Source organism: Topomyia yanbarensis, chromosome 1, assembly GCF_030247195.1.
Source record: "Topomyia yanbarensis strain Yona2022 chromosome 1, ASM3024719v1, whole genome shotgun sequence".
NCBI lineage: Eukaryota > Metazoa > Arthropoda > Insecta > Diptera > Culicidae > Topomyia > Topomyia yanbarensis.
In genome coordinates, this window is record NC_080670.1 from 200,239,855 (window position 1) to 200,253,419 (window position 13,565).

Genomic DNA, 13,565 nt, shown 5'->3' on the forward strand with positions numbered 1-13,565 from the left:
CCCAGTACTAACGATGAACTAGGAGTAGAAACTTCTTGAACAGAAGAGAATTTTGGCATCACTTACTTGTGTCCCGTAATATATTTAAAGTTAGACAAAGTACTGAAAATTTTTCGTTCTGATGATTGTAATAAGAGCAACACATTTTTACTGTAAATCCGACAGTATTAGATTAGAAGTGGTGCGTGTAAAAATCTGACCGGGAAAACACTAGATTTCAAATGATTTTCAAAAATTTGTAAAAAATATTTACTTACTTGGGGTAACAGGTACTGATTTATTCAGCTCATTTGAATACCTACACATTCTTTATATCTACAAGAAAGCCAACACTGACTCATTCTGTGCTCGAAAAAAAAAATAACTACTTTAACATTCACATACATTTTTGGGCTTTTTTCAGCCAACACCTTCAAAATCACAATGCACAGCCAAAAATGGCAAACACTATTAATCTTCTCCACCTTGCTCACCACAGCCCACTGCGATGAAACCTCCAGCTGCGGCGTTTCACCCAAACACTGAATAAAGCCGTCGTGCTCTCATCGACAGAGCGAAAATCACTAGCCTGCTGAGCACGATCAAACATGTTGCGCGTCCAAAAATGGCTGTCGACTGAACAAAACACTTTACTCTGCTTTTGCGCACTATTATTTTGCATCTTCTGGAGGGCTTTTTTCCCACAGTGAATAATGCACTCCAGAATAAGTCCCCAACTTTCTTTTTTTACCGCACTACGGTATTGGTGGGGACGCCAGAACCACCGCCAGTAGAAAACGCACAAAACAGAGTTCGATCGAGCAATTTTTTTTCGATTTGGAAAACAAAACACATAAAGCTTTAAACCATAGCTTCAAACTTCCGAAAAGTGATACATTTCCTACGAAATCCTTTCTGAAATCCCGACGTGAAGGCAAACAATATCCATTACAGCCGTGTTGAATCCATTAAACCGAACCGTACCGTGCGCGATCGTCGATGAACTGAACGAAAAAAACGTCGCTGATGGTGAGGGTGAGAGGCGTGCGCGACTGTTCTCTGCGCTGGCGCGCAGATATTGCGAGCGAAGTGAGAGCAAGCGCAAAGCCCGTGTTCGGTTGATGAGCAGGGTGCCCAGATTTTAGTTTTTTGTATTACAGTTGTAGTTGTATTACAGATCAGATCAGATTTTGAAGTTTGTGGGGCGGGAAGGAATGCTAGTGTGAGGTGATTTGAAAGTACTAATAGTGAACTTTTCCTCAATTTTCGCGGTAAGTAGGTTATAGCGTTACGATGCTTTTAACGCTTTTGGAAGACTGCCTTACTATACCAGCGCAAAGTGATTGAACTGTTCTAAAATCCATTAACTAAATTAATAAAATTGTGTAGTCTAATAGTGAGGTAATGCAGCACAATCGACGTACTACATTATTACCCGAGTAGCTGAACTAGGAAAGACATAAAGTAATATTATTTTGGTTATCACTGGAAATTAACAAAAATGGCAAAAAAAAACTATATAGCGAAACTGCCATATTTAAAATTCAACCTTTTCAATTCCACGATGTTACAAAAATATAATTTGAATTGATCTTTCTATGAACACTCTTCGAACGACTATTGATCTTCAACCAAAAAATAACTTTAGATGCAAGAGAATCGAGTGGGGAATAATAAAAGCACACCAATTGGATATCAATGATTTTTTTTTTCGATTATAGAATTTTTAACCTTATGGTCATTCGCCTCTTTTCGGGTTAGAAAAATCCCTTTAGAGAAATCTCTAACCCTTATACAAAACAATGGATTTACCAACTAGGCTATCCCGGGCAAATTCTCATGGGTCCAAACACCATACAACATCTTAAAAAGTTCATGAATATGGTCCGTTTCGAATTTGACAACCATCAAAACACCATAAAATGGTCCCAATAACCCATAGATACGCTAAAATTTGTTTATTCAACGGATCTACCGGACCATGGCGATGGTGTTTTTTCATGGGTTGCTCCCATCACAAACACTATCAAACTCATACTTAGTTGCGTTTCGGCTTCGCCTCATCAGAAACCGACACTAACTTATTGTCGGAATAGATTCGCGCCGGCTTGACGCAAATCTATCAAAATGCCATATAGTGGAGGTGAATCTGAACTATGAGAATGGGTGTATTATGGGCTTCCCGTTTGCTCGGGATGCCCACCCCTGAAGAAACTCCTTGTTTCTCTTGCGTTTTTGATTTTGATCTGTAAATTGGACAATTTCAATTGCTTTTTCTATTTTTTTCGGCTTGTGATTATTTTCTAAAGTTTCAGCGTTTCCGCCTTTAGTTTTCAGATATTTTTTTATTTAATTTTGACTGTACTTTTGGATTTAAAATATTGTTTTCCAGTTTTTTTCCTCACCTTTGATTTTTATTTTTCATGGCTTCTTTCTCCGTTTTAAGTGTTAACCTTTTCATACCTATCTTGTTAATAAGCAATGTCGTTTTGAACAGCTATAACTTCTGATTTAGGCCAGACTTATTCACAAAAATAAGTAAGGGTTACAACTGGGACAACAACAGTTATTAATATTATTATTAGAACTAAAGTTATTAAAATTTGTTTGATTGGATTCCGCTGAAGCAGTGCTGCCAGGAACAGTTTCATTCAACAGCGAAAAACAAAATTTCGAAAGAAATTTCAATATATATTCGGTATCTTGAAATATTTTTGAAAACTGGTAAAACTTATAGATTTAGGTCTTTTCTAAATATTGTAGGATAATTGTATTGGGTATCACAAGGTAAAAATTTAGCTTCCAGCACTGCGCGAGTAGATTCAATCTAAATCAAAATAGGTTTCTCATGCTTCGGGATGCCAACAGTGTTAGAGAAAAATAGTTTTTGAACACTAGTCTGTGTGCGCTAGAAATGATTTTCATGTTTTCATGTTATTCATGTTTTCATGTTGATCATGTTTTCATATTGATCATGTTTTCATGTTGATCATGTTTTCATGTTGATCATGTTTTCATGTTGATCATGTTTTCATGTTGGTCATGTTTTCATGTTGATCATGTTTTCATGTTGATCATGTTTTCATGTTGATCATGTTTTCATGTTGATCATGTTTTCATGTTGATCATGTTTTCATGTTGGTCATGTTTTCATGTTGATCATGTTTTCATGTTGATCATGTTTTCATGTTGATCATGTTTTCATGTTTTTATGTGTTCATGTGTTCATGTGTTCATGTTTTCATGTGTTCATGTGTTCATGTGTTCATGTGTTCATGTGTTCATGTGTTCATGTTGATCATGTGTTCATGTTGATCATGTTTTCATGTTGATCATGTTTTCATGTGGATCATGTTTTCATGTGGATCATGTTTTCATGTTGATCATGTTTTCATGTTGATCATGTTTTCATGTTGATCATGTTTTCATATTGATCATGTTTTCATGTTGATCATGTTTTCATGTTGATCATGTTTTCATGTTGATCATGTTTTCATGTTGATCATGTTTTCATGTTGATCATGTTTTCATGTTGATCATGTTTTCATGTTGATCATGTTTTCATGTTGATCATGTTTTCATGTTGATCATGTTTTCATGTTGATCATGTTTTCATGTTGATCATGTTTTCATGTTGATCATGTTTTCATGTTGATCATGTTTTCATGTTGATCATGTTTTCATGTTGATCATGTTTTCATGTTGATCATGTTTTCATGTTGATCATGTTTTCATGTTTTCATGTTTTCATGTTTTACGTTTTATGTTTCATGATTCGATTTTTTTTCTAAAATATTGATTGTTGGTTCTTGATTCTCGATTCTCTATGGTCGATTTACGGATCGACTCTCAAATTTCGTTTCTTAAATTTAGATTTTTGACTTTTTGTTCTTTTCTCTTTTTATTCTCGAATCTTGATTATGGATTTTTGACTCATGATTCTTAATTCCTCCTCATCAGAACTGCCCTTGTCAGAGTACAAGCAAGAAAAGAAGTTCGTTGGAGATGATGACGCAGTTTTCTGTAGCATTTCCGCAAAAAAAAACGCTTGGAATGTTTCAGTTTATCTCACCGTAGTTTGCACGCGGGGCATGTTGGAAGATCGAGCAGATTCTCTCCACAGTAAGGGCACTTTTCAGGATTCCTACTGCAAAAATCATCCACATGATTCTCATCGCACTGTCCACAGCGAGCCTTATTGCAATCCAGTATTTTATCCGGGTCATTAAAACAGCAAATCTTCGCATGCGAAACTTTCATTATTGACCACGCCATCTATTTCTACTTTCTGTGCTGGGATATAAAAACAATATTCCTTCTTAAAACGTTCGGAAGAACCAATCTCATTTGGTTGCTTTGAGGTGACTAAAACGACCCTGATTTTGTCCTTAGTTGTCCCAGACAAATTTTCTGGCCTATGACTGGTTTAAAAATGTCGTTTAGTGATACTTTTATAGAATGTCCTTAATATTACTCTTTACTTTAGATCTATTTAGATAATCACGGCATATCGATTACTGTAATCTGATTCTGTTCAATTAACCTGACTATAAATTGGAACAAATTCAGAAAAACTCAATACACCACTCAACAAAAAATCGGAAGTTCTCTCCCTGATGAACCAGCAAACCGCATTTTCCCACAATATCCCGAACTTTCCGATCCCAGCCTTTGACCTGCTATCGATTGTTAGTCACGCAATTAATTCAAATTAAATCATTATGCAAAGTGGGGAATCAGGAACCGCAACCCGGCAGTAACACAACAGGAAAAAAAAAAGTTTACCACACGGAAACTTACCCTACCGCAAATTTCACCGAGAAAAAAAAAAATCTACCCAGAGCCACACAACAACAACAACGACAAAAAACATCGAGAAGAATAAATTGTTCTGAAACCTGGGAAACAAGTGCATAATGAAAACAAATCGACAGAATTAAACCGAAAGCGAAAAAGAACATGACTTTACGCATGCGGGAGACGAAACAGGGGAAAACAACAACAACAACAAAACAAGTGGAAGAAGGAAGCCCCGCTTTTCCAGAGTACAGACAATGACCACCGACCGACGACTGGCAGGACAGGACGTAATAAGCGTGCGAAATGGAAGGACCCTTTCCCAGTTTTTTAAGTTTGTTTTGACTGATGATGGCCCTCCGCGCCGTGGCAAAAGGTTTTTTTTGCGCTGCGAAAAAAGGAAATTATGAAACAAAGCAAACGTGCGCTGAAACAAGTGACTTTTGCCTTCCGTTCGGGTTTGATGTTTATCTCGTTGTTATGCTATTTGAGTTTGAAAAGTTTGGGTTGCTTCGATTGAGCGGCTACGGGGTAGATGTTTTGTCGAAAATTGTATTGGTATAAAAATATCTGCTGGTTAAATAAACTATAATTTGGGTAAACAACCCTATTTGACATTCATCACGGATTTATGACAGTAAATAAACATCGCGCGGATGAGGAAAAAAATGGAAACGAGCATAAATTTTGACGAACACAGTGAGGCAGATTCCCCCCGAACAACAAACCATATATCTGAAAGCGTATTCCAGCAAGTACAAATGTACAATGGCACGCCAGGCCCGTCCGTTATAAATTCTAATTGACCCTTAACTAAATCTTCCGGTCCGGATCAACGCAACTGCAGTTCGCCTGTTCGACGTGGTGGTTGGACGGTGTTCGAGCTTTGTTTTTGAATGACGGCCAGTGACAGCAACATTGTTTCCAACGGGTCTGTAACCTATTTATTCAACATCGCGCTATAAAATTATAGCACCTGAACGATTATTATAGCAAATGAATATTTTAAGTCCATTCCGATGCAGCTGCATTCGGACTCTCTCTCGCGCTCCTAATTAGATCCCATTAAGTGCTTGATTCGCCTGACTGAGAATGCTTCCGATTCCGAAAGGAAAGCTAATATTGTACCAAGTGGCCACCGCTCGTACTGAAAGATGGAGGGGGGAGAATCAACATGGGAAGCGCTCCGGCGTCGCGCAACAATGCCTTCGTCCGAGCGTTGCGCTGGAAGACGCTGCTACTAACGGAACGGCTGTGTACGGTGTACCGAGCTGATGACGGACGCCCGCAAGCAAGTGTAGCTCAACGACTTTCCACACTTTTGATTCTGAACCTGGGTGAGATATGGTCAGTTGGTTTCCTGGAACGTGGGGTCCAACGATGAATTTTCAATTATTTCAGTTCCTGTCACAATCTCAAATCATAGCAAGCCGAGTTCGTTGTTCAACGTTTTCTAGGCGAAGATGTCACCGCACGAAGACTGACACCTGTACGTTCGATTTCGGCTGACTTCGGCCTAACAACACACCCCTCGTGTGTCTTATTGTTTTACTTGCGCGGCGCGTTACTGCGCAAAGGCGAGACGGAGACCGGCGAGATGTAACGAGCGTGTACAGTACATACAGTAACGAGCGGTTTGGCACGCGAGTCTTCCGACTTTGGGACTGCACTTGCACTTGGGCGCAGCAGGCCGTGGCAGAAAAGACGCGCAGTCGCGCGTGCCTTCTCCGTTTCTCTCCGCATCTGGTTGTTGTTTTTGTTTTTGCTGTTGATCGATGTAATAACGCGAAGGTTAACCGGAGAAAACGGTGTGTGTGTGCGAGTGAGTGTGTTCCAATCCGGACGAGAATAAGATTGCCTTTCACTGGTTCCCTGGCTTGTCAACAACGGCTTTAGAATTACGTTCAACAAAAAACAAAATAAAGGGAATCAATTTTAATCTCCGCTTTTGTTTTCATCACTCTTCTCCTTTCAGAACCGAACCGGCTTCAATGAGCATATCGACGTCAGCTGCGGCAGTGATTGCTACCTTACGCAGGTAATTTTGTGGCTTCCTCTCTACTCTAAAAATTCAACTTTTCAGCTAGCTTCCAATCTGGTGCCTTTTTTGTCGTTTTTTTTTTTGGGAGCGGATCTTCCGGAGCTTTGGCTTCCATCCGATCACCGGGATTTAATTGATTGTCATCCGGGTAAAAAACAAGAGCGAGTCGGCGATTTCGATGACATTTGGTATTCGAGAAACGAGGTTGAATTGGGTTGTTTATAAACACCCTAATCGGGTCAATAAATAAAGATACATATCTTGTTACATACATCGATAGAGCTTAACTTTGAATATGCACCTCTTAAAAATTCAAAACGATTTTTTTTGACTTTCTAAGAAAATTTATACAGGCACTTGTTTGCAACTAACGGCTTTACTTGACAATTCTTTCTGCCACAATCCCTCTGGATAAAGACTCGATACGTCTATCGTTTGTTTGCCATTTATCTGTCAGTGTCATTACAATCGAGCACGAGACCTGTCAATGGTCCTCGTTCCAGAAGGGTTCGAAGCGATTTTCTTCGGATTGAGTGTTTTTGGCAGGTCTCGTGCTCGATTGGAATGACACTTACAGAAAACTAATAAGAAAAAGAAAGAGATGGCGAGTCTTTATCCAGAGGGACTCAGCGTCTTTACTTTTACAGTAAACAGCAAGTTACGGTGAGACGCTTAGCACAAAGTTTCAATAGCCTACCGATTAACCCGCCTAGCCGCCTTTTCGTTTACTGGGTAGCATCTTTGACAGTTTACCCAGTAAAACGGTGCGGTTGAATGAAACGTGTTGTCATGTTATTTCAATTTCGATCTACTATTTTACCTCTTTTTGTGACAGATTTGAAGTTTGACGGTGATTCAACAGTAACTTTTCAAGTTGCTAACATTATCTGAATCCAACGAACACATAACCTCACTTTTCGTCTAGTAGAGGAGCTACAAGTGCTGGGGCAATACTTTGCGCACAAAAAAATTTCGTCCCTCGCGACCACTCCAAAAACGGTCTTCCCCTCGACAACATGCATAAGTTAATAGCAATGATGGTGATGGCCAGCGATTCGAAACCATGAATGGCCAACCAACCGAATGGATGATGACTTATAAAATCACTCGACCGTAAGTCCGGACCGGAAGGTTTGTTCTCGCTGTTCTGTACGATTCTGGTTGGGTTTGTTTCTATTCGTTGCCGCCGTTTCGCCGGATGAGCCGCTGATCGGGGAAAAGAGTGTCCCCCTTTATTATGGTGTTGTTTTTTTGTTTGTCGTTCAGATTACGCTATAATTGACTGACGTTTCGGAATGGTCTTGCACCTGATCATCACCACCACCACCCCCAGTCAGTTACGGGCACGCTCGGACCATGTGAGTGTTAATGGAAAGAATTGGATGTTCGGGAATTTTTGGTTCAATTATTCGGTTAAAAACGACGATTCTAGCCCGATATCATTTCACACGGAAATGAAAACTAACTAAAATTGAGTGTAAAGAATCTCTCAATTGAGTTGTTTCATTTTGCTGTGTACATCTTAATTGTATTGATACGACACGTTGATTAATTTCTACTACCAAATGTCTCTATCGGTTGGCTTTTTAAGACAGCCAACCTTAATAAATGCAGACACTAAAAGCCGAAACGTCGCATTGTAAACCATCTGTGGATAGGTAAAAACTACTTGGCTAATCGTTTCAAAATTTTAAACTGAGCTCGTAAAGACTGTCGCAGAAAGTATGGACGCAGCCAGAATCTGCTGCCAGTTCGCCATAATTGAAGATTTGACATCGCGTTTACTTCAAAATAACATCCAACAATGAGATCATTGTTTACTTTCTGTTCTGTTAATTCCATACCAACTTTGTAAACAAACTTTTGTTTTGCTGATTTCTCTAAGTTGGCTATAATTTCAACGCAGAAAACATGAAATCGCCTCTACAAAGAGTGAATATGTTGATTAACGTGTATTTTCAATAAAATTTCACTCAGGAGCGGAATAATGAGCGAAACAAGTTTGTTTACAAAAACCTATTTAGCCCTTTTGAAGAATAAATATTGATTTTTTCGGTCCTCCTCAACTCTTTGCATAATATGCTAGTAAAAATCACCGTCTTTCAATCTGTAAACTGTAAAATTTGCAAAAAGTGCTATAGTGACGCCGTAAAAATTGAAAGAGAAAGTAAACAAAGTGAGTCTGTCATTATTAAATATGACGTTTTGTATAAAAGCTCTAGATTTTTTTATGGCTGCGTCCTGTTGTTTACCCTTATCTCTTAGTATATGTGTCCTCGGTTTATTCATTTCCAAAAGTTTGTTTCCAGATGAAGTCGAAATATTGGGCACAATAGTGTGTAGAAGCCGGAATGACACCGAGAAAGTTTGTAAAAATTGAAGGAGTAAGTTGGAAAACCGTGGCCGAACAGTGATCGGGTAGTTCGTTTAAAGATAAACCGAAAGCGGGTCGAGAAAAAGGGCCCTGGTAACCTTCGTTTGAATCAACGTACACTTAAGGCGTTCGTGGAAAAGAAAGAGGATTCAGTGCGGGAGAAGGACAAAAAAATTGGCACTTCTAGGACAAATGTGGAATTCGTAAGAAGCAGAAGCAACCGAAACGCAGTTCGAAAAAAGAAGCATGACAAGCTGGAAACAAGTATTCAGTTTGGCTTGCCGAAGCAAAATTTTCTCGATCACTTCAGAGCGGCAGTCCAACAAGATCAACTGTCGAATCCAACCCGGATGCAGTCGAGAAGCTGCCAGGATCAAGGCGAATGAATTGGGCTTTGTACAAAACCCAGAACGCCCTCGAAACATTCGGCAAGTTTATGGCTGAATTGGTAACTGCTGTGAGCGAAATATTTTTTGAACTTCCTGGAGTGGGCAACGCAACGTCGAGAAACGACTGGCGAAATCGAAGAACACCGTCGCTTTTCACGCACTCTTCGGAACGAGCATCACCTACGTTTCCAAGTCGAAGTGCATCAAACAATTTCAAACAAGGTAAACCATGCTATACATGTGGTCGTGATGGCATAAACCTGAAGCCTGGATGAACGCTGGAAGCTTGTTCAGCAGAAGGGGTTGTGTCGGACTTGCCTCAACAGTCACGGAAAATGAAGGTGTCGTTCTTGAAATGGATGTGCAATTCTCCACACTTCCAACACACCTCTGGATAACCTAGCCATATCTGCAAGACGCGTTTCCTCCGGTGCTCTAAAGTGGCAACTCTTTCAAATTGTAGTCAGTTCTCTACAGCAGCAACATTTGCCATATTTGTTTCTTCGCCATTATTCATTCTATTTATACGGTTACGCGTCTGGTTCTGCCTCCACAAACGCTCAGGTATGGCTGGCACAGCTTAACCCTCATCTTCCAGGTCTTCCTAGGGACTATTATGAGATAGTTGAAGCTTAATTTAGAATTGGTCTGGACAACATTACATTTGTACGTTCCGCAGAAACTGCGTGAAGAAGGTCCGAGCGATCCAATCGGTGCAAAATACCGGCTAGGTCGGAGTATCTATGGGTGTATTCCTGACCAACTGACACGGGCAGTGACTGCTAGCTTTTACGCCTTGGCGGTCTCCAATCCTGATCGTGAGCGACTACTTCACTCTAGAAAACGATAGAGTCCTAGGCGATTCTGGAATTCGATGACTATAAGGCTGCAAGAAAGTTGACAGGAAATAACCAAGCGGCTGTCTTTCGAGTAGACGGGGCTCCTATGGAGAGTAGACAACCAACACTTCCCTGTCAGTTATCCAGATGTATAAAAGGAATTGAGCGGAAACTTCAAAGGGCTATAAAGCAGCGTGTTCGTGAGTAAAAATTTGAAATTGAACGCTCACAAGCCAATTTCGACTGAATCGGTCTCTGGATCTTAATCAAGCCGGGTCCGCTATATTCCCCTTAGTTTAGTTTTTAATCTACGGAAATCAAAAAAGCTTCACCTGATATGGGATGCGGCGGTAAAGGTGCGCGACGGATCGTTCAGCTCCAAACTACTGAAGTGAACGGACATGCTGACCCTCTTCCCACGAGCTCCGTACCAGCCGTCGACGACATTATGGAGATGTTCCATCAGATGCTGAGTTAGGTGATGTGATGGATGTGCCCACAATCGGGACCCCGCTTGTTCCCCGACGTCCGTATAGCATACGAAGAAGCTAAGAGCAGAGGAGTTCGCCGACGAGTATACCCGAGCCGCTATAATCATCCAGAACAATCATTATGTGGACGACTACTGGGACAGCTTCGGGACAATTCAGTAGGCAATCACGATTTTGAACGCGGTAAAGTTCGTGTATTCAAAGGGAGGTTCCACTATGGGGAACTTCTTATCGAACGAAGCGCCTAGGGTTCCTGGAGGGAGTTGAAGACGTAGCCAAGCAGTCGTCGAAGTATCTAGCAGCGAGGTGTCCCAATCAGTGCTAGGGATTAAAAGGATGCCGGCGAAAGATTGGACAAACTAAGGACCTCAGTAATCTCACCCGCGATCAGTTACGACAACCGGAAGAAGAGCTGTGGAAAACCGGCGCAAGGCAAAGTTTATCCCGATGAAATCGCTGATCTCGCCCAAACTCAAGGCCTCCATGATCGATGCCTCGTGGATAAAGTCAGCGACATTTACGCCCAGGTGTCGTTCCTCGATCGGAATGGAGTTCGGCGGAGTCGTCACCGAATCGGTGCTGCACCCTACAAACCGATCGAAATTAAGTTCCCCGTCATCGACCCCAAACAACATTTAATCTCATTCTTACTTGTAGACTGGTTCCATCGCTGCATTCATCACTTGTTCTAAATAGAACATGGAGATGGTTTGTGGCAAGAGGTAGTGACATTCGATTCAAGCCTTTTCCTCATTTTCTTGACAGCCAATATTCGCGTTCTTCATTTACCTGTCCGACAGACCCTAAATGACAGGGCGGCCAAGATGCTTCTATCAAGAATTTTGGAGTTTACTTATTATTTGGATTTATTTATTTTCCTTCTCCCCTCGCTCGCCAGAAACTGCTGTTGCTCGCTGGAGGCCATCCAAGATGGATAGACGGGTGGCTTTTTCCCTCCGATACGGACAGTAATGACCGCGTTCGCTTTCTCTGACTGCCGTCCTTTCCGTTTAGCTAGGGAGGTGAGCTTGGCTCCTTCGTTGGATGACGAATTATCGCAGGAACTACTCGCTCTGCGTGGCAAGCAGAAAGTTAGCAAAAGTTGAGCAAAGCGAAATTGGTGCTGGCAGAGTTTCTGCGAGCATTTTGCGCGATTTGTGCGAGAATTCTGGCAACGAATTCGCTCAAATGCAACAACCGTTTCTGACAGAAGCGGTTAAACCAACCGATGCTGTTCACTTTTATCCAGAATCCAGTCAGAAATGTACGGCCAAGATCTCTGCACGCTTCCTGCCACATCTTTGTCAGATGTTTTGCTCGATTCGTGCTAAATTGTACCAGGTAGGAATTGCCACAATCTTTGCACATTTTATGTCCGAGTTATGCCAGGGTTTTGCTCGGTTCCTGTCAAAATTTGCCAGAAAACGCAAGCGAAACCGAGTTCGCCCTAGCTTAACTAACCCGACAGGATACGCGCAGAAATCTGGCAGGGCTGCCAAACCAAGACTTACAGAAATCTAGCAGAGCGGTCTCTGCCAGAAAATTTGCTCACTGGGTCTACTCGCCTGCGCTAATTGCCCCTAGGAACAAGCGCAATTTGCGAATGCGGCTTAAAGGCAATATCAATACTGGGACGAATTTTCTGGCGGCTGAAATGGACTTGGTTGTTTTAGGTGTTTCTCTAACATGGCGGTTCATGTTTGACATAAGCTTAAAATTATTTTCTAAGCAATCCGCGTGGTCTCTCTTGTACTTTGTTTATCTAATGCACTTTATATGACCAACGGATATCGGAAATTTGATGGTAATTTAAGGAATGACGGCGCCCAAATGTTGTGTTTGAAATAGCCCTTAATTTGCTGGAAAATTGAAGGGCGCATCCGAGTCAACAAATAGCCCTCGTTCCTGACTGAGCTTTGACTGCCAATCCCGTCCCAGCGTAGAAGTTACTAAATGTCTGTCCGCACTGAGGAGCTTATTCAGCGTACTTTGGAAATTTTTTGACGACTCAATTCTAAACTTTAAGAAAAGAAGAGATGTTAAATTGAAACTCTTTATGACTGAAACAAATTTCAATTCTGTCTGAAGCTAGCGCCCAGAAGTGATTATTTCCAATCAGTATATGAAAGTGTCAAACGGGATAACCTAAGGTTCAAACAGTTGTAGCAAAGACACCTTGCCTACATTCGCGGAACGACTAAAGTAGTCGACTTATCATCAGTTAACTCTGGCACAGATTAGACACATGCCTGCGAGGGGTGAGGCTGAAGCTGCTCAGCCAGTTAACACGCATATCTCTGGCAGCCCACGCCTTCCGGTCCGGTTGTCATCGTTGCCGTCTCGAGAGACTGTTGAGACGACCGCGCGCGTAATCAGCGCTCGGACCTCGGACCATTAGGTCTATTAACGGGAATGATTTAGATACAGTTCTCGCTCCACTTGTCCGGCGTGTTCGCGTATGCCATTCCCGAAGGGGGCCGCCGATGGTGGATCGAGAGGACTCGTGCCATACCCAGTGATTACGCGGGTAAAGATTTATACGAAAATACAACGCTCGAGCGAACCGGAGCTGTGTAGAACAGACAACAACAGATTGACAAGGCAGGTAGGTACGTTGTTGATACGAACCGGTCGGTGGTGTACGCGAGGTTATCT

The 13,565-nt window shown here is 41.5% G+C and overlaps 1 protein-coding gene across 3 annotated transcripts in view; it reads left to right on the forward strand.

Annotated features, from left to right (window-relative positions):
- Nucleotides 1–13,565, forward strand: part of LOC131687623 (protein sevenless) — a 64,662-nt gene that overhangs the window by 25,885 nt on the left and 25,212 nt on the right. For all 3 annotated transcript variants that reach the window (XM_058971711.1, XM_058971716.1, XM_058971721.1), the window contains exon 2: nucleotides 6,752–6,814. In XM_058971711.1, the coding sequence (XP_058827694.1) occupies nucleotides 6,752–6,814 (63 nt within the window). The remainder of the gene's footprint in view (nucleotides 1–6,751; nucleotides 6,815–13,565) is intronic.